The sequence below is a fragment of the Microtus pennsylvanicus genome, chromosome 3 (assembly GCF_037038515.1).
Source record: "Microtus pennsylvanicus isolate mMicPen1 chromosome 3, mMicPen1.hap1, whole genome shotgun sequence".
NCBI lineage: Eukaryota > Metazoa > Chordata > Mammalia > Rodentia > Cricetidae > Microtus > Microtus pennsylvanicus.
The window spans coordinates 40,703,460-40,727,141 of NC_134581.1; the positions used below are offsets into that span (position 1 = coordinate 40,703,460).

At 40.9% G+C, this 23,682-nt stretch overlaps 2 protein-coding genes across 7 annotated transcripts in view; one reads left to right on the forward strand and one right to left on the reverse strand.

Moving 5' to 3' along the window:
- Positions 1-4,493, forward strand: part of Impg1 (interphotoreceptor matrix proteoglycan 1) — a 108,042-nt gene extending 103,549 nt beyond the window's left edge. The window contains exons 15-16 of the mRNA XM_075967739.1: positions 2,590-2,656; positions 4,287-4,493. Of these exons, the coding sequence (XP_075823854.1) occupies positions 2,590-2,656; positions 4,287-4,364 (145 nt within the window). The 3' untranslated portion in view covers positions 4,365-4,493. The remainder of the gene's footprint in view (positions 1-2,589; positions 2,657-4,286) is intronic.
- A 7,015-nt stretch (positions 4,494-11,508) lies between these two features.
- Myo6 (myosin VI) overlaps positions 11,509-23,682 on the reverse strand; it is a 133,629-nt gene continuing 121,455 nt past the window's right edge. For 2 of the 6 annotated variants that reach the window (XM_075965122.1, XM_075965120.1), the window contains 6 exons: positions 22,523-22,561; positions 21,015-21,118; positions 19,584-19,715; positions 16,754-16,780; positions 13,787-14,005; positions 11,509-13,276 (listed from right to left, as the gene is read on the reverse strand). In XM_075965122.1, the coding sequence (XP_075821237.1) occupies positions 13,077-13,276; positions 13,787-14,005; positions 16,754-16,780; positions 19,584-19,715; positions 21,015-21,118; positions 22,523-22,561 (721 nt within the window). In that variant the 3' untranslated portion in view covers positions 11,509-13,076. The remainder of the gene's footprint in view (positions 13,277-13,786; positions 14,006-16,753; positions 16,781-19,583; positions 19,716-21,014; positions 21,119-22,522; positions 22,562-23,682) is intronic. The other 4 variants (XM_075965123.1, XM_075965121.1, XM_075965124.1 and 1 more) reach the window with 3 other exon arrangements.

Consider the following 23,682-nt stretch of genomic DNA (forward strand, 5'->3'; position numbering starts at 1 on the left):
AATGCTGGTTATCAATGTGTGAGATGGCTAGCAGGTGGCTCTGGTTTCCTCACCCCCCTTTTGCTCTCTCAAGTGGCTACCAGGGCTACCAGGGCACATGGCCATCTAATGCTCAGAACTCCATCTGCAAGAAACTAGAGAGATTCTTCACTTCTTTAATAATCCTCACCCTGTTCCATTAGGAACAGCAACACTTTTAAAATAAGTACCTGAACTTGACTAGGAAGCAATGTCCTGGGGTCAGATCATGGTTAAGAGTACACTTTAGTAATCGAGTTAGAAATGGCAAGAGATCATGTATGTCTTCCTTGTTGGGGGATAAGACTGAAAGAGACCACCCAGGAGGTTACTGAGACCATGAAGTGCTATCACAAAGTTTCCCCCCAAGAACAGGCAGCGCAGGGTATCCACCCGTAGAAGTGAAGCTGATGATACTCTATTGCTGTCTGTGTTCATTAAAGATGAGGCACAAACACGGTTTCCTATGGGCTTGACATTCTGTTTCTAAAGCTCCTTTGGAAATGAGAACGTGTAAGGGAAGAAAGATGGGAAAGTACAGCAATGTGTGGTTTCTCTGTAGAATAGCAAACTGACAAGGAACAATATTTGCGACACCAAGATGGGTGATAACAGAACAAAGGCAACTTCCAGAAAGATCCTTTTACACCAGGGAGTTTCAATTAGTAACCAGCACAGGTCAACAAGGGAGGCATGAACAATCCGCTCGGGCCTCAAGTACAGCTGCTTCCCATTTACAAAAGCAGAGCTATCTAAGCATGGAAAAATATGTTTTTAATAACTTTTGAGGCAGGCATGGTGGCACAGCACTTCAGAGACCAAGTCAGAGGGCCACTGCAAGTTCAAGACTAGCCGATTCTAGTTCCCAGACTTCCTCTCTATAAATCAAAATAAATTTCTATAATCTAGAAAGGCCATGCTAACTAGATACCAACCACAGAAGACATTACCATTTCCCTGGAAGACAGGCAAGGAAGGGTCAAAAATGAAATTAACAGACAATAATAAAGAAAAATATAGCCTAGACTATAGACAAGTTACTGCCTATTTTAATGTGACTCAGAGTGTCAATAAAAGACAAACATCCTAATGATAAAATGAGCAATGGATACAGAAGTGCAGATCACAGAAGAAATCCAAAGACCATTGAATACAGAGGATGCTCAGTCTTGCTGTGCGCAGGGACGACCAAGCGCTGTTAGGATCCTATGTGTTGCTCACGAGTTTGGCAGGAAGGTTGATGATGCCCAGTGCAGATAATATGGAGCAGAGGGCAGCAGATGAATCTGCGCTTCAATAACATCCCTGTCTGAGAAAAGCTTGTCAGCATCTCTAGGAATTTCAGTTTGACTCAGGCACTCTACTTTTAAAGAATTCACTATTCACTAAGAATTGTACGCACTGATGTTTACATCATTGTTTTCATTATTGGTGTTTATGGTCTGGGCCAGGCGCTTCTAGGTTCTTGGGCTCTTACCAAAACAGTTGGGAATAAGCGTTTACATAGACTTACAGAAGGCAATGCAATTGTGTGACTTAGAGGCATACACTGTTAAAATGGACAATGGGTTGCATGAATGAGCATACTCAAGGCTCTCTGGCTATAGCCTGAGCCTCTTCTTATGGAATCTAAAATAAGAGCTGGCAACTAAGGGGAATAGTTTGGGTGGTTCTCTATCTTGACTGAAAGATTGGGTTATATAATTTTACTTTTCCTACTATGCATGTCCCATCTCATAATACATCTGATTTTAATCATATGCACACTTAATTATGCATAAGATGGTAAGAAGGAGATTGTCTCTGAAGATGTACCAGAGGACACAATTTCGCCTTACCAATGTGCACCCAAAACAAGTTTAGACCAGATCAGCCTCTCTGCTTTCCATACCCACCGGGCACACTCCTGAAAAAGAACTATCAAAAGGTGATTTTCATCAAGGGTGAGAAAACATCTCATTGCTCAGGGATGGAGGGGTTTCATCAGAAAGGGGGGGACATGGACAGCAGAACAGAGGGTGACAGGTACAAAACTCTGTTTTACGATGCTATACGCTGTCAAAAAATTAAAGAAATGAAGCAAAGCATATACATATTTTAAAAGGTTAGAAGAAATAAATGTCTACTTTTAAGGGAACCTACATAGAAAGATGTCCTCCAGATAGTGTACCCCATTTTATGATGAAAATACAAAGTGAAAATATATATTATGAATGGAAATTGCATAATCTAATAAAGTCTGGAATTATATACAGTAGTTACAATCCTTTCTTAAACAGCATTGTGAACAAAATGCTCTGAGTACTTAGAGCAGTCACAATTCAGAGCTGGACTTGAATAACTGCCCCATGCATGAAGAATTTATCCTCCTATCTTTTTCATGAACTTCCATCAACCCTTCTGAGATCAGCACCCCCAAAATAAGCCATCTGTAAGGCAACACTCCAGTGACTGCACCTGCAAGGTCGTACTAGCTGTTTATGCTGGTTACAATTTCAAATCCAAAACAGCAGGGGAAGATAGCTGCTCTCACTGTGGACCAGGGGATCACACTGTTGCTTTCTCTTGCAGGCCACCAGATCACTTTACAAATCAAGCCCACCAACTTACCGTCAAAAAGCTACGTAAGAAAAACAAGGTAAAATTGTACTTTCTTTTTTACATGTTGGTTTGAAGAAGTCTGAATTTTGAGAAAAAAATAGAACCAGTTCTGTACCTTTTTAAAAAAAATTTAATGGAGATACATAATGCACCTATTCTTTATTTGGTAAACTTTCAAAATTTAATGTGGGTGGGAGGAGGTATTTCCTGGAGGAGAGACAGACATTCATCAACTGGAATGTGCAGACAAAATAAGGAAATTACAGGAATAAACTAAGTATTTTATAATATTCCCAATCTTGCCTTGAAAAAAATGAATCAGTAATCTGTGGTTTTGCAAAACTGAAATTTTCAAAGTAATAATATTTGTGTCACTGAGTAATTTCATCTAAGTTATTCTTACATTTCTTTTTTCTGTTGTGAAATAAGCTATACAGCACAGCTCGGTCTTAGCTTTTCATCCTCTTGCCTCAGCCTCTGGAGTGCTGGGATGGTACGCAACAGTCGCCGCTGGTTTCATTTTCTTTTTATTTCAAATAACAACCACCCAAAGTAAAAAAAAGAAAAATATGTAGAAGCAGCCTTATTTGTGAAATGTGAGCTACTTCAGAAAGTCTTCAAAACTAGTCTCTTTTATAAAACACAAGCCGTTTTATCAAGATCATTTTATTTAAAAAAAGTGATCTAGTCTGGTCATACACAATCTACAGAATATTCATTTTATAAAAGAACTTTGAGGGAACAGATATTGGAAATTTTTATTCCCAAGTTACCTATTTTTAAAAATTATACAAAGTCTTGGATATTAATCAGTGGAAGCAACCAGTGCTCACTCTAGAGACAATCAATAACACCTCTTCCTCAGGCCTGCACCTGCGGTGCTTTCCAGCTGACATGCAATCAAGGACGCTGTAGCAATAAGACTAGGAGGAATAATAATTTTTATTCAGTTGCACACTGGGAATGAGGAGTGTCATCTGAATTTTTGAAACCAGGAAAATTAAAGAAACAGAACAAGTTCAGATAAGCGCCACAAAATGACGACAGGATATAGGATCTGATATTGATAAAATTTGATGCTACTTTGAGAGGTGATTTGCTTTCCTACGGGAAACTGTATTCAACTGTCAACCTCCTGAGAATAGAGCTAACATCAAGAAAAAAACATGTTTCTTCCAGGATGAAGCAAACACCAATTAAATCTTGAAATACCAGAGAGCATTAAGGGCCATATGTCAAATGAAGGCTCCCAGGGAATAAAAGAAACTGACTTTTCACGGTTAAAAAAAAAAAGTAGATGAACAGTAACAACAAACATGAAGCATCAATGCTGTTTCTCCAAGGTTACGGCATTGTGGTTGCTGAAGGACGTGTATGTTCCTTAAGGAAAAATTGCTGTACTAGATTAGTGCTGTCCTCTGTAAATGGGAGAACCGGGGTGAAGTTCCTGCACAGACTATTCACCATCTCTGCTCCAAAAGATGCTCATCCTGGCAATGAAGGAATGTAGTCCCAGGGGGCTTTAAAGTTGATAATAAACAGAAGCCATTCTGACCCTTCAAAGATTTCCTAAATGACAAGCCCACCCTCTCACCCACTTATGAAAGTTGGACCAAAATTAACTGTTGACTTGACCTTGCATGACTCTTACAACTCTTTTCTTCCAGGTAGCCAAGAAAAGAAATTCTGACCTAACTGCTATAGGACTTGAAGAATCTGACCATCAGGATTGGGAAGGAAATTAAAGCCTGAAAACATATATATTATATTTTAGAGTATGTTGGAAGGCAACTTTCTTCCTTAAAGAGAAGTGCATCCATTCTGTTAGCTCCTGAAAAATGGGGGCAGATATGTTCATTGGAAGCTAGGCATGTAGATAACACTGAGAAGCAACATGCTTCAACTATAATAGTCATGCATTTGATAACTGATTAAACGGAGGGGGAGGGGCATTATTTTAGTCAAAACTCAAAGCAATCATGGAACACATTTTGACTATTTTTGGATGGTACTCAAATTGAAAGAACAAAAAAAACAGGTTGGTGTCTTTCTGTCTCTAAATTATTAATTAAAGCTTATTTCCAACAAGTGCACCTTGTTTTGTGGCTTGTGAAGTTTCAGGCATCAGGCAGGCTCTTTTACACATTAGAATATACATTTAAAAGATTGTCATTTGGGCTAGAGAAATAGCAAAATGGTTAAAAGTGTATACTGCTTTCAGAGGACCTGAGTTTAGATCCCAACACCGACATTGAGTGGCTCACATACATGGGCAGCTCAAGCTCCAGAGAACCCAAACACCCTCTTCTGGCCTTTGTACTCATGTGCACATAACCACATCATGTCATTTATTTTTTTTTAATTGGGGGTGAGGGCAGACTGGAGAGATGACTCAGTGGTTAAGAACACTTGTTGCTATAGCTCAATTGTAGTGAGCCAGACAGGATCGCCATTACAAGATGGCGCCGACATCCTGTCTTGTTGGAAATAAACAACTCCAATATTTGGCTAAGCCTTTGAGAGCTGCGTGTCCCCTGCTTCCCGCATGCGCAGTGGATAAGGGTCCCTGGGCCTATCCTGATGCAGTCTGATGTCATCTGTTGGTGGCAGCCAATCACAGGGCGACCCATGTGCCATTTCCATATATAAGCAGCTGCCTTAGGGCTCTCAGCCCCCCCCCCCCCCCGTCCCCACCCCCCTCCCTTTCCTGCCCTTCCCTTCCTGCCCCTCATTTCCTGCCCCTTTGCTTCATGCTCTCTCTCAACCAAGGGCACTCCAGTAAAGCGTGATCTGAGTAGAATCCTGGTGTGGTGGTTGTTCTTTCTCGCTGGTCGAGAAGTCCGCCACACTCAATAAAAACAATTGGTTTTCCGGAGGACTCAGGTTCAGTTCCCAGCACCCACAAGATGGCTCACAACTCTTTATAATTCCAGTTCCGGGGATCCAACACCCTTTTCTAATTGATTACAGCAGGCACCAGGCAGGCAAGTGGTCTGCATACATGAAGGCAGGCAAAACACTCATACACATAAAATTTTCAACCTAAATGTTAAAAGTATTCTAATTTTAAAGATGATCACTTGTGTGAGGGCTGGGTTTCTCATGCATGAATGGAGGCTCAGGCACTGTGAAGAGTACATTTGTGATCTACACTACAGTTCCTCCCTCCTTCCCTCCCTCCCCCATGTGTTTCTCCCTCTCTCACTCTACCCCCCCCCCCCCCCCGCGCGTGCCCAGCTCGCTCCAGTTTTTAGGCATAGTGGTTTTGTTAATTAAGCAGTTCTTGCTAATGTAGCAGATTTCTGAATTGCTCTTCAAAAGAAAGAGAAAGTAAGGCTCAGGTATGCACACCATGGGAAATCCTTACTCTTCTTGTTGCCACCCAAAAGAGGGTTTTGAAGGAAAACACTACACTGGTGAGAAGCTGAAGAGGGAGGATGTGTGCTAAGACATAATGTGCCTGGTTGCCACCAATGAACGATGTCTTCAAACTGTCACGCATGCATCTATATTGGCACCACTGAAATACAGCTCGACATTCAATGTGCTACTTGATGAAAAATTCATATCTCCACATCTCTTTCAAATGTCCAGTTGTCAGATATATGTGGGGAAAAATCTTAAGTTTAATAATGTAAGTACTATATGTACTCATAGATTTATAGTAAAATGAATCTGTATGACATTGATCATTCCATGGATTTGATAAAGTGATTTAAGTGAGTTATTTTAGTACTGCTAAGACAACAAAACAGCAGACACTGAAAACAATATTTAACAAGAAACTGCCAAACCAAAATCAAAATGCTTCTTCATAATGACGACAGTATTTTGAAAAGAGGCACTCTCCCATGGAGAAGGAATACAGGTTTTTTTTTTTTACTGCTTTTTATAAAACAATCCTATTTTACATAGTAATATCAGTTCCCACTCCCCCCACCTTTTCCCCAGCCCACGCCCCCATCCACTCCTCAGAGAAAGTGAGGCCTCCCATGGGGAGTCAACAAAGTCTGTCACATCACTTAAGACAGGATCAAGGTCCTCCCCACTGTACCTAGGCTGAACAAGGGATCCCTCCACAGGGAATGGGCTCCCAAGAGCCAGTTCATGCACTCGGGATAAATACTGCTAGTGGCCCCACAAACTGCCCAAGTCACATGACTGTCACCCACATTCAGGGGTCCTAAATTGGTCTTAGGCAAGTTCCCCAACTGTCAGTCAGTGAGCTCCCACTTACTTGGGTCACCAATTTCTGTGGGTTTCCCCACGATGGTCTTGGTCCCTTTGCACATATTGTTCCTCCCTCTCTACGACAGGACTCCAGGAGTTGAGCCCAGGGCTTAGCTGTGGATCTCTACATCTGCTTCCATCAGTTACTAGATGAAGGTGCTATGATGACAATTAAGGTCGTCATCAATCTGATTACAGGGAATGGCAGTTAAGGTACCCTCTCCACTATTACTTAGATTCTTAGCTTGGGTCATCCTTGTGGATTCCTGGGAATTTCCCTAGTGCCTGGTTTCTCACTAACCCCATAATGGCCCTCTCTTTTTTCAAGATATTTCTTCCTTGTTCTCCCTCTCTGTCCTTTACCCAACCCGACCTTTCTGATCACTCATGTTCTTCTCTCCGCTTCCCTTCTCTCCTCTGCACTCCCCAACACCCTCTCCCCTCCCCCCATGCTGCTAACTTACTAAGGAGGTCTTGTCTACTTCCCCTCCCCAGGGGTGGTCCTTGTATGTCTCTTTTAGGGTTCTTCTTGTTTCCTGTCTTCTCTGGGGTTGTGGACTGTAGGCTGGTTATCCTTTGCTTTATGTCTAATATCCACTTATGAGTGAGTACATACCATGTTTGCCTTTCTGTGTCTGGGTCACCAAATAATCCAATTAAAAATGGGGTACAGAACTAAACAGAGAATTCTTAACAGAAGAATCTCAAATGGCTGAAAGGCACTTAAGGGAATGTTCAACATTCATAGCCATCAGGGAAATGCAAATCAAAAAACTCTGAGATTCCATATTACACCTGTCAGAATAGTTAAGATCAAAAACACTGATGACAGTGTATGCTGGAGAGGATGTGGAGAAAGGGAAACACTCCTCCATTGCTGGTGGGAGTGCAAACTTGTACAGCCCCTTTGGAAATCAATATGGCTGTTTCTCAGAAAATTGGGGATCAATCTACCTCAAGATCCAACAATACCACTCTTGGCATATACCCAAAGGACGAGCAATCATACCACAAAGACATTTTCTCAACTGTATTCAGAGCAGCATTAGTAATAACCAGAACCTAGAAACAACCTAGGTACCCCTCGACTGAAGGACAAAGAAAATTGGTACATTTACAAAATGGAGTACTACTCAGCGGTAAAAAACAAAAACAAAAAAAACCGACATCGTGAAATTTGCAGGCAAGTGGATGCAACTAGGGATACAGGACTTTCAATTTCCTTCCTGTGGCCTCAGAAATGAGGAGTTTTCATCCCATCCAGACTCCAGTCTCCCCACAACCAAAGATATGTTACCTGGATAAGGATGTCAAATTGCCAGGTGGTGCCAAGGTCACAGAGTGAAGAATAATGGAAGGATAGACTGACCCAGTCCCATATCCCCAAAAATCCCAAATGCAAACTGAACTGTAAAAGCAAGAAAAAGACTTACATAAGGAGAGAGAATTATCTACCCCTTCCTATCCTAACCTGCTTATCCACATTTTAGTCCTATGCTAAGCAGTGTAGGACAGGTTTTTAGAGAAAAGCTAAGTAGGTAAGACATTCTATACAATGTGAGGAAGCATCTCATTTTAGGCTAAATGCTCCTTACTCTGTATATCATCTATCTTTTGGCATCTGGGAAAAAAGCAGTGAAGACAGACATTAGTCTACTTCCCTTTCAGAAACCCAGTAGGTACATGAAGATTCCTCACTCTCATGGAGTTATACAGACCGGGATCCAGGGGGAACATGAAAGGTTCTGCACTCCTCGTAAAGACATACAGGCCAGTGTTCAGAACCGTAGGGAGGATTCTTCGCTGGGCCACCAGATTTTACAAACTTTCTCTTCTCATACGTTCGTCAGAGTCTGGGATGAGACATCCAAGGCTCAAATGGGCTTAGTAGCTCACACACGGCTCTATCTCCTGGAGTTCCTGCCTGTCCATGTAGCCACCTAGTTAGGGCTTTGTCCCCAACACAACATGCCTGAGAGTTACCAACAGTGTGACATTTCATACCCTGTATTAACAGCACACAATACACAAGGATGTTCTACATAGAAGGCATTTATTCGAGTTTCCGGAATATCAGTATTTTAAGAAACTATTAAACACACACTTTTCATGAAGAAAAATTAACAATTACAAATAGACAAATTTCCAGAAGTGAAAAGAAGAGTGGCCACTTAATAAGCCTGTTTGTGGTTTCTATATTGATGAAAATTAAGATTAAAGATTATGCAGTCTGGGATGTGCATTAATTTTTCCTAATTATCTACCGGGAAACTTCCAAGAATCAGAGTTGCTTCAGACATAGGCTACTGCTGGGGGAAGAAGACACTGATTGGGTTGCAGCAAATACTCAAAAGCTGTAGCTTCGACACAGGCAGACTCTCTCCCTAACCTCGCACGGGGCACACAAGATGCCAGGGTTTTTCCTGGGCACCTCCAGTTCAGCTGCACCATCCTTACCTGCTAAGATCTACACACCAGGTGACTCAACATCCAGGTTTACTAACCTTAATTTCTGTTCCTAAGCTGTACAAAATGCCTCCTAAACTTCAGCAAGGACCCAGGAGTGTTTCTCAGTATTTCCCAGTTGAGGTGCAGTCTTCAGGGGACGCACGATTTCCCTTCTCTTGCACTTTGGCTCATCTCTGCCCTCATGGCTACCACTGTTCCCATACCCTATCCGTATCCTCATTGTTAAATGTCCTCTGCCCTTTCTTCCCCCGCTGTTAGTATGTCTCTAGGAGAAATTAAAACTCAATCCTTCCAATTTTAGTATATGTGCTGCACGTACTGGCTTTGTGGGAGCCTAGGCAATTTGGATGCTCACCTTACTAGACCTGGATGGAGGTGGATGGTCCTTGGACTTCCCACAGGGCAGGGAACCCTGATTGCTCTTTGGGCTGATGAGGGAGGGGGACTTGATTGGGGGAGGGGGAGAAGGAGGGAAATGGGAGGCGGTGGCGGGGAAGAGACAGAAATCTTTAATAAATAAATAAATTAAAAAAAATTAAACACACACACACACACACAAAAGAAAAAAACAAAAAAAACCTCAATCCTTATTTACCGGTGGTAAGGATAAGCAGGGAAGTACAGGAAAAACCCTTTGCAAGTTTTCCAGGACTGGTTGAGCAAACAAAACATTGCTTTCACTGTTTTTGCTACATAGCTGGAGCAAAGGCATTTATATCTTTTTCATGGTCTGGTAGTAAATTTTATGATGTCCCTGGCTTTCTACAACTTTTTTCCACATAAGAAAGTAAGATTAGCATTAACTTAGCATTAACTGACTGATTAGTTCAATAACTATTCTGCTGGTCCAAGTATCTTAAAGCTATTTTAAGAAGCCAAAGGTCTACATATTTGAACCCCCTGAGAACCATATTAATAACCTGTGAGTAAAAGTGTCTCGAAAGGCCAGAGAGGTGCCTCCGTGGCAGAGCCTCACCTGCAGGAAGCCCCGGGTTCAATCCCCACCATGGAAAAAGCAACCCAATTCATAAAGATCACATGGAGTAAATATCTACTACTATTATTATTATTTTGCCTGTGTTTTCTACTGTCTAAATCTCACAAGCATCTCCTAGTGTTGCCTTGAGCTGTTTCCGTGGCTGCTCGTGAAACAAAAGGGTTCAAGGCCTGTAAAGAGTTTCTTCCAGGTCAGAGGGAGAACCTGTCTCACTACAACACCTTTAGGGCAGGCTGATCCCGGCTAGTTTGCTGCTTTACATAGTCCTGTTCAGGTGTGGTCTCCCTGACAGTGAAGGGGCTGCAGCTTCTGAACATACCAGGCCTCTAGACACTCGCTGTTCTCACTGAGAGCACAGCTCCCCACTAACACACATCTCATCTGTGCTGCGGGCACGGGGCATTGTGTCACAGCTGAATTCAACAGGAAACACCCGCCGTCGATGCCTTACATTCTGTTAAAATGTACACACACTGTGGAAGAAACTAGAACTGAAAAGCATTCGAGAAATTGGTTCTTTGTGTTTAGTGTACTGGTTTAAAGTTGTAGTTTTAAATGGTTAGCTAAAATAAGAGTTAATTGACCTGGATACCCTCAGTTCTTGCCCAGCCTTTGTGGATCTGAATCTACAAAACACAGATGAGACGCTGGGTCAGTGTCTTGTAGAACACTGTTTCTGCTGTGTCCCCAAAAATGATGTCCTAAGGTTTTCCTGGAAGCATCTAAGGACTGTGCTGTGACCTGTGGAAAGACCACACTTGCCCAAATTAGGGCAGTTCTCCTTCTTGATAAAATTAACTCGGGAGACTACTTGAAACAGATAAATTGTAGGAAATCTGGGTGACATAATTAGGAAGAAAGTGGTTTCACAATTAACTGTAGCATTATCAAAGTCAAAAACCACACACACACAAAGACTTTCAAAAATGCTTTGCTGTCCTATATTTCCTCTAAATTCTTTAAATTTTAAAGTTCTGTCATAATAATTTCCGCTTCTTGATTAATTTTTCATCTATTGCTTATGCATGGATCCGGAAGACACATAAAAGTGCTTCAGAAAATGGTGCTGAGCGGACAAGTGACTAGACATTTAGAAGCTAGGTTTATTTTCAAGGACTATATTCATTGGTAATTAGGAAATAAAGCTTATTTTCTCTCTTGCACAAATAAAGACACCAATCAAAAAAGAGAGATGAAAGAGAAACAACGGGTTGTTTATTTCGGTAACTACTCCTTCTGCCACCAATCACCGAATGACCGGACGGTGGGTGAGTGTAAGCAGTAAGACAACCTCCAATCCCATTCACATTTTCAATTATTAGCACAGGTGGGGCCATTTCATTTCCTTATCACAAACCATCACTCCCACAGTATCGTAATAAATAAGTACTTCCGTACTAAAGCATTCTGAGAGGAGCAACTGTGACAGCAGAATCTGAGGCTTCTAAACATTAATCCCATCAGCTGGCAAGTATTTCCTAACTGAGATATCTGTCTAAGGAAAAAAAAACCCTAAAACGTCAAAGGTTAGGGTGTTTAAAAACAAAGGGAGTGTAAAGAATAGTTTTACTTTCTACTTTTATTCTAGAATACAAACAAAGACTCCTTTGGGCGTCACCGTAACTCTGTGATATAGTTTTGTCTCTAAGGTCCTAACAGCCAAGTCCTAAGCATCAGCTCCAGCAGCTGACACCTGATCGGGAAGAAGGGCACACAAAAGGAGTGTTTTAAAAACCACCTGCAGCAGGAACAAGCTCGGCCTAAGCACAAGGGAGTCCGAGTTACAAAGTTTACAGAACGGCTCGACAGCGACCACATTTCAAAGACCAAGACAGATTTTTTGGGAAGGGGTCAGGAGAGATGTCTGAAGCAGCACACCAGCTTAAATCACATGAAATAACTTGGACAAGGTTTAAACTGAGAAATCACAATTGAGATGAAGTGAGGAAGGATTTGAATTGAGTCCAGTGAAGTCACAGCACCACCACAACCCTGTGTCCCTTCCAAGAGGAAACAAGGCTACATCAGAACTTCCAGTCACCCGAGTGATCTGGATTTCCTTTACTCTGCCATGAATTAGGGAGAGGAGATTACAGGAGTAACACAGAGCTCGGGAGAAAAGTGCCCTGTGTCCATCCGTATCTGCCCAGCACCTCTTCTGCACATGATACCTCCCATACACGAAAGCTCTTTCCAGAATCCCAGAACTTGGGCTTCATCAAGCCTAAGCACACTACAAAAAGGAGTAAGTCCATTTCTATGGATTTCTGAAAAGGCAGACAAAATACAGCTTTTTAGACCAAAAAAAAAAAAAAAAAATCTGTTCCCTAATCATTTTAAGTACCTTAATTCTTGCTCCAAATAAGCTAAGATTTCATTATCCCAGTTATAAAGGCACTGTGCCATCCTTTAAAAAGAAAATAAAATATTTGAAATTTAAAAAAAAAAGCTCTTGTCCTTGAGAATAGTCACCGTGGACTTAAGGTGGTCAGTGTGCAGAATTTGAGAAGGACAGACTCTCTCAGGGAGCTGAAAGCATCAGAACAATGGAGGGGGGGTCACTGCTGGGACCAGGACTATTCTGTTTCTAAGTCCTTAATCCACTACTTCAACCTTAATTAACCTTGAACAAATTAACAAAACGCATGATTAATAAAATCTGTTCACTTTGCATAAGGCATTCTACCAGGAGCGAGGAAATGGTGAGCCTTCTGCCCGCCTCCCTGCCCGAGCTGGCCAGGCCAGGCTGGAGGCCTGCACTCTACTTGAGCAGGTTCTGCAGCATGGCCGTGGCATAGGTGGGCCGGGCCTGCCTGCTCTCGATGGCGCTCTGAAGGTACTGGATGCCTCCACAGCGCTCCCAGATCTCTTCGAACTGCCTGGGCAGGATCTCAGCCCCGCGCTTCCGAGTCAGACCCGTCTCCTCGAGATTCAGCTCGCACATCTCCATGTCATCCTTGCCTGCAGACAGGAGACGTCACAAAATTACCATCTCTCTGCACAGAACTTTCCTGCGTGCTATTCTGGGAACACCCAACAATTCTCACAGCTTTCAGAACCTATAACTGTTTCTCTAAGATGCAAATCGTATCCAGTTCTCCAGAAATCACCTAAATTTGCCCCCACGAAGGATTCTCAAAAATTTAAGACCCTACCATGGATCAAAGAAGTCATCAGGGTTAATAGGAATCCTGTGTGCCCTCGGAGCACACAGACAGAATTAAACACCAGTGACAGGTTTCTTAGGACATAGTTTTATGTTCTCTAAACAGGCATAACAACAATTTTGCTTTGTAAATCAATTAGTCAATTTTCCATCACCTGGAAATGGAACTGAATTGCAAAGCTCTGTCATTCAACTCTGAAACGCAGGGACTGACTTTATTATGTTACATTATATATTAAAACGTTTCATTCAAGGCTTTGCAATCCTTTTTTGTTTGATTTTTTTTCCTGCGAATTTATACACACCAGCTACAAGAAGGATGGGTGGTTTGTCGGGGTGGAGTTCCATCTGCCGAGCAATCCAGGGTCCGTCGAAATGGGCATACCACCAGCCCTTTTTCTTGTTCTGAGGATCTTTGTACTGGTCAGCAGGGCGGATGAATGGGATGCGGAAGAAACGCTGCTGTCGGTTCATCTCAAGCTCCTGCTGCCTGGCAGAAAGCTGAGCTGCAGGGTTCTGCTGAGCTATTACACAGAACAGGCAATGTTACACCAGCCGCCCGTGGGAAAAGAAAACAGACATCATTCCTAAAATACACCAAGAATTTTAAAAGGGGGGGGGAGGGAGAACAGAGGTTCCCACTAATAAGTACATTTTAAATGCCAGCACTAGCTGCCTCTTCGTGACTCAGATTCAGAGTGGGATTTCTTAGAATTGTCTTTGCTGAAAGATGTTTCTTGGCACTATGAATGTGCACATATTCACAGACACACCCAAGCACTGTGTATATGCACAGTGCACACACACATACTCAATTATTGTGCATATGTAACACATGGTATATATACACATAGCCAGGCATGGGCAATGCACAGTACACACGCGCTCAAGTATTGTGCACATGCATGGTACATAGACACACACCCTCAAGCACTGTGCACACATAGCACACACACATTTAGGCATTATATACATGAATGGTATACAAACACATACTCAAAGACTGTGCACACATTTATGCATTATGTATATGCATGGTATACATACATACACTCAAGCACTGCTCATACATGTTACACACATTCCATCATTGCGTACACACAAAAGTATGTTACATACACACATACACATACACACACATACACACATACACACATATACACATACACACACAGGTGTTGCCGCCACCACCACCACCACCACCACCTCCACCACTGGCCACAAAACCCTTGCCTGGTTACCACAAATGACTTATTAGTAACCCCAAATGAATTCACATAGCAGGCAAGCAGTCTAGTACTGTTTTTTCTATAGGATTTCAGTTTAAAGCTGAAGAATAACTTATATTTAACAACTTAAAACTAAGTAAATAGTAATCTTTAAATTAGAAAGATTTGTTCATTTAATTATATTTTCCTCAAAAGGAGAAACCCATTCAAAATTTTTTTTCTTTTACCCACTTTGGGCTTTTTAAAGACCAAAATAGCACAGATAACAGCATTTAGAGAAACATGCTCCCCCAAAAACCTACTTATAACAGGAAGCATGACCCTTTCCTCAAAAATATTTACTTTGAATGAGATTTCTCTTGGCAAAAAAAGCCCACTGAAATAAGTGGAAAGTGTATCCTATACAGGTTTCCTTGCCAATAGAAAGGAAAAACGTCTTCCTTTTTACTAGTCCTAGCCCTTGCTCCATTCACACTGAAGGACTGGGCTTTTATTTAACGTGCAGATGTAAACACATTCCTAGAGTAATGGCTTTACATCCTGAGCAGCGTAATTCTGACGAATTACATAAAGCTGTTCGTATGCTTTCTGTCTTAGCTTTGAAAGCAGAGCAACAATTCACTGCAGCTCTAAGACCTCAATGTGAAAATCAAAGAGAGTCCACGAAAGAGTACACAACACAGAAAAGCCACACACAGCCATGTGGCTTTTCTAAGAACTTGCAAAAACACCAAAAGAATGAAAATATTCCTGCTCTAGATTTTGCCCCGAGAAACAGCAACCGCTCATGGAAAGTTAGATTTAGTTAGGTGCAAATCAGAGAAAGCAAAAAAGCACATGAGGAGGCCACACACACCTACGGAAGAATGAGGGGCCAGTTTTGTTAGGGACATTAGGGCCCACATGGCCTTCAGCACAGAAATGGAGATTGGGTTTGTTTTCTTGTTTCTGTTCCATCCATCACACTTGGCAGCTCAGTGATCACACCTGAAGTTTAAAAGCTCTGGCTTTAGGCCAGCCAGGGGGACAGAAGGAGACCCCACCTCAAAAATTAAATAAATAAGTAATTTGAGAACAGCAACCTTTCTGGGTAGTGAATGAGTGATTGGAATTTTACCAGAGCATTGACAGTCCATTCACTGTTTTCTAAAATAACTGCCTCTCGAAGTTAATACCCTGAGTACAGTTATAAAACTAAACTTTATGGTAGCCTTATCTAGTAACATGAGACTTGAATTTTGTTGAGAAGAGCAAAGAACTTCCGTCAAGTTAAAATCACCAGACATTAAAATCTTGAAACTAATATTCTCAACAGCTTGCTTTCCTCCAACTGTGTTCACTTTATAGGTCAGAGGGAAAGAAATAAGCCCTGGCCCTGGAGGGCTGAGGCCAGTCTGGGAGAGCTACACACTGAGATGATGCCTCGAACAACGAAACAAAAATATAAATTATAAGAAGCACTTAGAAAAACAGGCCCAACCAGCTGGCAAATGAACAGAACTTCTCAACTCTAGGAACTTACTATAGGCCAAGGTGACCCACAGGTTCTATGGACGGAAGGAAATGGGCATCCCAGGAAGTTATCTCCCTCTTCCTGTTAGCAGGCGTCATTATTAAATTTATGCATATTACTACACAGATCTCCTCAAATCTCCTTGGACAGAAACACAGGTACCATCACAGTGCAGCATCTGCAACCAGCACCTGAGAGTTGTTTTTCTTTCCCCCGAGAAGGTCAGCTGGGAAGGGAAGACAGCGTTTCGCTACAGTAAGAGGCGTACACACCCAGTTTTAAATGCATGAAATTTGGCAGATGATACCATCGTGTAGTCAATCGTTGTTCTGCATACATGTTTTGGATTGATTTGAGAAAAATGCAGCATATCTCGAGTTAAGATATATCTTAATGTAGGCAGTTGGCTTTAATATACGGCAACTCCACTTACAACGTAGCAAAACGGTGTTTGGCAGAAAGTTGTTAGTACACTATAAAGGCATTTAGCCCTCTTCCAGTTAGCTCATGAGGCACCACCCTTGACTTACGTGAACTGTTCAAAAATGGCACAAAATCTGTGAACAAATATTGTATGTTGAAGAGAAGATAACAACGCCAACGCTAAATGAGCATTTTTCTGACTTATAAATCTGTCCAGTCAATTGAGGTGGTGACCAGCATGCAAATATTCTGTCTGTAGCAAAGAACTCAAAGACTTGTCTATAAGACATGGTGTTTTGATTTTAAAAATGGTTTTAGAAAGCATAGAAGGAAGGAAGGAAGGAAGGAAGGAAGGAAGGAAGGAAGGAAGGAAGGAAGGAAGGAAGGAGGGAGGGAGGGAGGGAGGGAGGGAGGGAGGGAGGGAGGGAAGGAAGGAAGGAAGAGAGGGAGGGAAAGAAGGAAGGAAGAGAGGGAGGGAAGGAAGCTACTTTAATTATATTTTAGAAAATTCTGATTCAGGCACAAGAAAAGTACCAAAACTGAAACATTATACTTCATTTATAATCTTGGCGCACAAAAACCTAACTCACAATAATATATGCTACTGTTTTTAGACAGTCGAGATATTTTAATTTCTTCAGATTCCTTAAATCTTAAACTTGTGCCATTTTTATTTTAGAAACTTGAATTAACTGATTCCCAAAGTCATGGTTTGAAGAAACTATAAACATTCTCTGAGTGATCTGCACTGTCCAAAATTATTTTTGAAAATCTCTTCGTGTGATGAATGAGACGAGAGCGTGCTCAGTCACCCAAGGAAGGGGACTAGAGCTCCTTATTCGCTGCTGCAGAAAGTTCATAGTTTATCAACATATTACTCTCATATTCGGGGACATCAAGTCTTGTTTTTAGGAATTATAAAGTGTCCTCATTTCATATTTTCAAATGAATCCCAATACTTCTAAATATAAAGACCACACCACACAGAATTTTCTCCATTAGCCTGTGAAGCATCTGGATGCCTCCCGCCCCTTCCAGCACATTCCCCCATCAGACTGAATGTTACATGAGAAAAATACATGGAGAAAGGCAAGATAAATACTTTAAAGGCAGAAGTAAATTTTTTGTTCTGAAAATGGTTCATAGTTAATTTTTCTGAATGTTAACATATTGACTGTATTTGCATAAAATTCTTAAGTTTGTTTTTACTCCTGGATAGGACTCTTAAGAAATTTCGCTAACCTGATACCCACAGCAACAAAATGCTATTTGCTTCATTTGGGAACAAGAATAGATTTTTTTTAAAAAAGTATCAAAGTTCAATTCAAAACTCCATGAAGTATTAGCAAACCTCCTTCCTTTGTGGTGCTCAGACTCAGATGTGTACATTTTACCAGACAATGAAAATCTGCCAAGGGGAAGGTAATCATAAAACATTTGCAGCAAAGAATAGGCAAGCTAAAAGAAGAGCCCACTGCTTTTCGGGGGGGGGGGGGGTTATATGCAAAACAAACAAGTTTTGCAGCAAAATCTTAATACGTAAACAATGAACAGGTCACAGAGCCATGCGCTCATTTTCAATACACAGAGCAAACACTGAAGGAGACTGTTGAACTCCATGCTCACTGGGGCTTCCACCTTTCCAAATCTACAATATCTCCGCAACAGATGGTCCCCACGCCCTCATCCTATTACGATTTGCTGAAAACTGCCCCGAACAATCACCAGCACTGTCTCCCTTATAAGCAATACTGACCTCAATAACTCCTTGCAAGACCTGAGAAACACTGAGGCCCTACTAGTTAACTGAATTTTGCTAAATATTGCTTTTATTTCCTTGGAAAGTAGTGAGAATTTAAAACTATCCCCAAGAACTCAAGCTCAAAACATTGCTAATGCCACATGATCAAGTGTTGACTTTGATGCTAATCTGAATTAAGAACAACTATGATGGTATAAAAGCACCAAAATGACAAATGAAATTAGTTAGTGCCTTAAATTTTCAAAAGCTGCACTGAAGAGATGGCTTGATGGTTAAAAGCACTGGCTGCAGACCCAGGTTCAATATACCCAGCCTACACAGAGCAACCAGCAGCCATCTATAACTCCAGTTCCAGGGGATCCAATGCCTTCTTCTGGCCTGTACACCTGTGGTGCACACACATACAGAAACACCCATATACAAGATAAAAACAATTTTAAAAACCTGAAGCTCTAGCTCCTATTACAGGTCCTCTGAGTCACTGGGACAGTCTGCTGAGCTCTGTGAGGCTGCCCTGCCCCACTTTCTGGCTCAGGTGAACACTGGGTTCCTGCGTCTAGGCGAAACTCACAGTACTATAAAATAAAATTTGCAGTGAACATTTTTTAAATAGGACAGTCAGGATGGTGTTAGAGAAACAAGAACCAGTTCTTTCCTTTCCTAGTCACCAGTAGGTATATATACCTTCATATTAAAAATACAAGTATATTTGATTATTTAAGGAACTATTCTAAAAACCAAGCTAGATTAAATTTCAAAATAAATTTTAGAAAATAATGTTGGTTAGCAACATTAAAATGCTAATTTTCATAGGTAAACTCATGAGCATCCAGAGTAAGCTGATCACAGTAACCTTGACATTTTCACTTGTGACCGTTTTTGTTTGTGTTTGGGCTTTGCGATGCTGAGAACATCACATGCCAGGCAAGCACTGGACCCAACATGTCACCAGCCTTCCACACAACATACGAATGTGTTTGTATGTGTTTATATGTGGAACTATGTACTTAGTATTGTATAACTCCTTATAAGACAGGTAGTGATGGCTGTATCATGTTCACTAGATCACAATATAAGAAATTTATGTTGACTATTTTACCCAAAAAATCATGTATAGCGACACACATTGCTATATAATCGACTTGGAACACTGAAAAGTACAGATTCGTTTTTACCGTAATCGGTAACAGACTTGGGAGCGCGCTGCTCCGTTTCAGTGTTTCGCTTCTTGTTCTTGGATTTCCAAGCGTGATACACTTTCAGTCTCCTGTGAAATTCTTCTCTGCACGCAGCCAGGAGCTCGATGTCTATTGATCACAGAGGAAGAAAAGATTAACACCCTGAATCATTCATCTGACATAATTATTCCATAGCATAAAGAGGTGTTTATGACAGGTTTGGGATTTTAACATATAGTGCAGGACGAAAAGTAAGCTAAAGGTGAGCATTTCACAGTCTTTCCCAATTATAGATTATCACTCACATAATATTACTATCCTATAACATCTGCTCAACTCAAGAACTCTAGACTAAATCGGTCTTTTTTATATGAAGAAGAAATTGAATCAGAAAGGTTTTTCCAAAGACAATGTGCTCAAGTACAAGCAAGAGTCAAAGGCAGCGCATTTGTCACATTCGATGTTGTACTCAGCAAGGACGAGAACATAGCAAGAGCTCTCCAGCTCGGTCCTTCCATCACTATGCAGTGTCCTGACCGTAACACTGGTTTAAACAAGACCCTCACTGTGTGAGGCTCTGGATGCTGTCTCTCATATAACTGTTCTTCTGGGGGACAACCAATTTAAAAAGAAATGGTTACATTGCTATTTATTACTCTAGAGTCATAGAAGAGAAGACCCAGATATCCAACCAATTAAATCTTAAGGTTAGCATTAGAAGAACTGGTCATTAATATAGCCCAAGTCATAATTTGTATTTGTTCCTTTTCTGTGACCTATGTAAGGAATGAGAAAAATGTATCTAATTTAATAATAATGTTGGATGGTTCGTTTTCATTGTCAACAGAAGATAATGTAGAATTTCGTGGGAAAGAGTCTCAGCGAGGCACTGTCTAGATGAGGCTAGCCCATCTGTGGACATCTGTGGGAGATTGTCCTGACGGTGCTGACTGAAGTGAGAAGGTACGGTGTGCCATGGTCAGCCACATTCTCTGTGTGAGACCAGGGCTAAGGAAGAGTGGACAAGCAAGGTAAGTACAACGTGTGCATCTGTTCTTTCTGCTCCTGGTGGTGGGTATGATGTGACCAGCTGCTCTAGCCTCCTTGTCCTGCATCCGGATAGCCTGTGGCTAGGAACTATGAGTTACAACAAACCCTTTCCCCCTGATGTCCTTTTTGGCAGGGCCTTTTATCACAGCAAGAGGAAGGGAACTAGAACACATATCTTTCTTTCCATTTTGTGACTAAATTATGTCGTCATTTTCAAGGGAACAAAGAATAACAAATATATGGGCGTGGGGACTTTTTACACACACACATACATGTGTGCACACAGGTACACATACATGGACCCCACCCCAAACCTAGGTATTTCTCTTACTGGCATTGGTATTGGGCCCCTCTTTGTCACCTTCTCTATGCACTTACCACAAGAAGTATTGATTGTATCACGGAGCTCTGCATACTTCCATTTACTGAGATCATGCTTCTTGGTACCAGCAGCTGCCTTGGTAGCTTGTACAGCAGGACCTCTGTAATCATAAATTTTACATATATAAACAAGAAATACACCGACCAAGAGGCAGGCACTCAGAATCAACCTTCACGATTTATTTTAAGCTCAATGTAACAAAGAAAGAGGTTAGACCAATCAGACTTCATAACATAAAAAGAAGGAACACAGGTGTTATGGGAAACAAAGGCTGAGGAGCTAAAATCCTGCCTCTTGGGTATCACACAAGTAAAGGCCAAGCCCATCCCTACCATCTTCTACCTGGAAAACTTCCCTCTTTAAAAGGACAATGAAGGCAAGCTACCTGAGAGCAAGTGTCTCTTACCATTTTTACACTTTGAAAGAATAACAGTCCCAGCAAACAGTCAAGATAGAGACATTTTATATGACTAGCATTATTGAAAAACCAACTTTGGAAATACATAATCCTTTTTGTGCCTTTTCTTGAGCTCTTTTCTTTCTGCTTGTTTGTTTCGTTTTATCTTATCAATTACATTATCAGTAACTGAAAATTATTATGAGTTTTCTGTTTTCTTTTGTTTTGAAAAGTCAACTTACATAATATATAGTTTGATAATCAGATATACATAAGATACCAGTACATGCATATGTGTGCACATGTGTATCATGCTTTGATACATTCTGAGGATAACACTGGATTAAAATTTTATTGTATAAAACATAACAATCACTTTTTATTCCTATTACTAACCCTGGTAAAAATGTATTTGGAGTTAGAAGTAGTAAATGAACTCAGTGCATGGAAATGTCCCCTTTCCCATCTCTGTATTACTAAAATAGTTAAACAAGAGTATAATCAACTGATTAACCTTATCATAAAGACAATCATAAAAACATTAAAACAGTAATAGAATTTACCTGGTTTTTAAGACCTACTAACTTAGCACTTTAACTTTGAAACTTTAAAGTTGACAAAATATTATTGATTCAAATGTACTTTTTAAAAAATATGGACTAGAGCTGGAAAGATGGTGCAGTCATTAAAGGCTAGGATCACAACCAAAAGAAATATGAACTAGATAGTAACAGGAGGTTCTTATCTAGAAATTCAACTCGCACCAGTGGTTTTGAACTAGTGTTAATGCTGCAGATCCACTCTTACTCCCATCTGTGGCTCTGGAATGAGGGAGAACACTCCCAGCCCCCAGGGAGATGACCGAGAGTGAGACCCAGCACCAGTGAAGACTCGCCCCATCTAAAATGCCACTGTGCCCCCAGTGAGAAACACGGGTTAGAAGAAAGCTGCTTTCTTCTGTGTTAAAATGGTATTTCTCAAACAGAAATGTTACACGGGAAGTTAGTGAACCATTCATACAACAGATTCTAGTCCAAATAATCAAAAGGAATTTAAAAGTATGATTTTTGTAGTAAATATTTATTTCTGTAAACACACTGCACTAACCTACTCAAAATTTCTGACATTTCTTTGGCCATTTGTTCCCTACAAGAAAAAAAAATGATAATATAATACAATTATATACATAAGGCATAGCACATAAATTGCTTAAAATATATGAAAATACAATTAAGTTTTAATATTACCAATACTGTAACTCTTTACTTTGTAAGGTATCTAGTAATGACATACTTTCTCATAATTCTACCCATAAAACATGACAAGATCTTTGAGTTTAGAGTTATTTGAGCACATCTCTAACACTGCGTCAAAATTTTCAGATAAAATTTCATGAGGACCATGCTTCGGTGGTAGTTTTCATGTGCAGAATATAAATAGCATGCTCTAACTGCGCGCAGGAAACTTGGCAGGATATAGATGTTGTACCAGGAGTTTTGCAGCAAAGATGCTCAGCGCATCTCCGTTAGTCTGACAAAGCTTGGTGGTAAACCGAGCTGATGTGCTCAGATAACAGTCTGGAGAGCTTTAGCCCCAAACCAAAGTATATATTTAAAAAAGGGAAGGAGAGAATCGATACAAAGCACTTGTTAAGTGAAATGCCTGATGTGATCTGACCTTGAAGGAGAAGTAAAAGCTGCTATGTCTTTAATTACTCGGCAGACTGTCACTTCTCCCAGCATGTGCTAAATTCTGTGAAGCAGAGTGACTGTTTCACTGGGTTCAAGAAACCAGCACTGTCTTGATTCCATTTCATCTCTGTCCTTTGCTTTTTTGCCCCTTCATAATGAATCATTTTCATATATGTTCTATTCATCCAATTCTAGCAACCACAAACACTTCAGGAAAAAAACAAAAATCACAAGTTAAGAAGATGGATGTGTTGGCTGCGGGGACAGTTTCCTAGATGCCTGCAAGCAGCTGAAACTCTGATTAAGGGGCAGAGGTCTGCAATTGTGTGTGTGTGTGTGTGTGTGTGTGTGTGTACATATAATTAAATATATGTAATTCAATATGTATGTGTGTGTATATATATATTGGCAACGCTTGGTATTTCTGGATAGTTGCCCAAGCAAGCACAGTAGAAGAAACTCCACCTGCAGAAGCTGACTAGCCCAGATAAAACCCACAAAGTAAACTATGGAAGCATAATCTAATAAAATTATCTTTTGGCAATACACTATCCATCTCTACTTATATATCAGCTT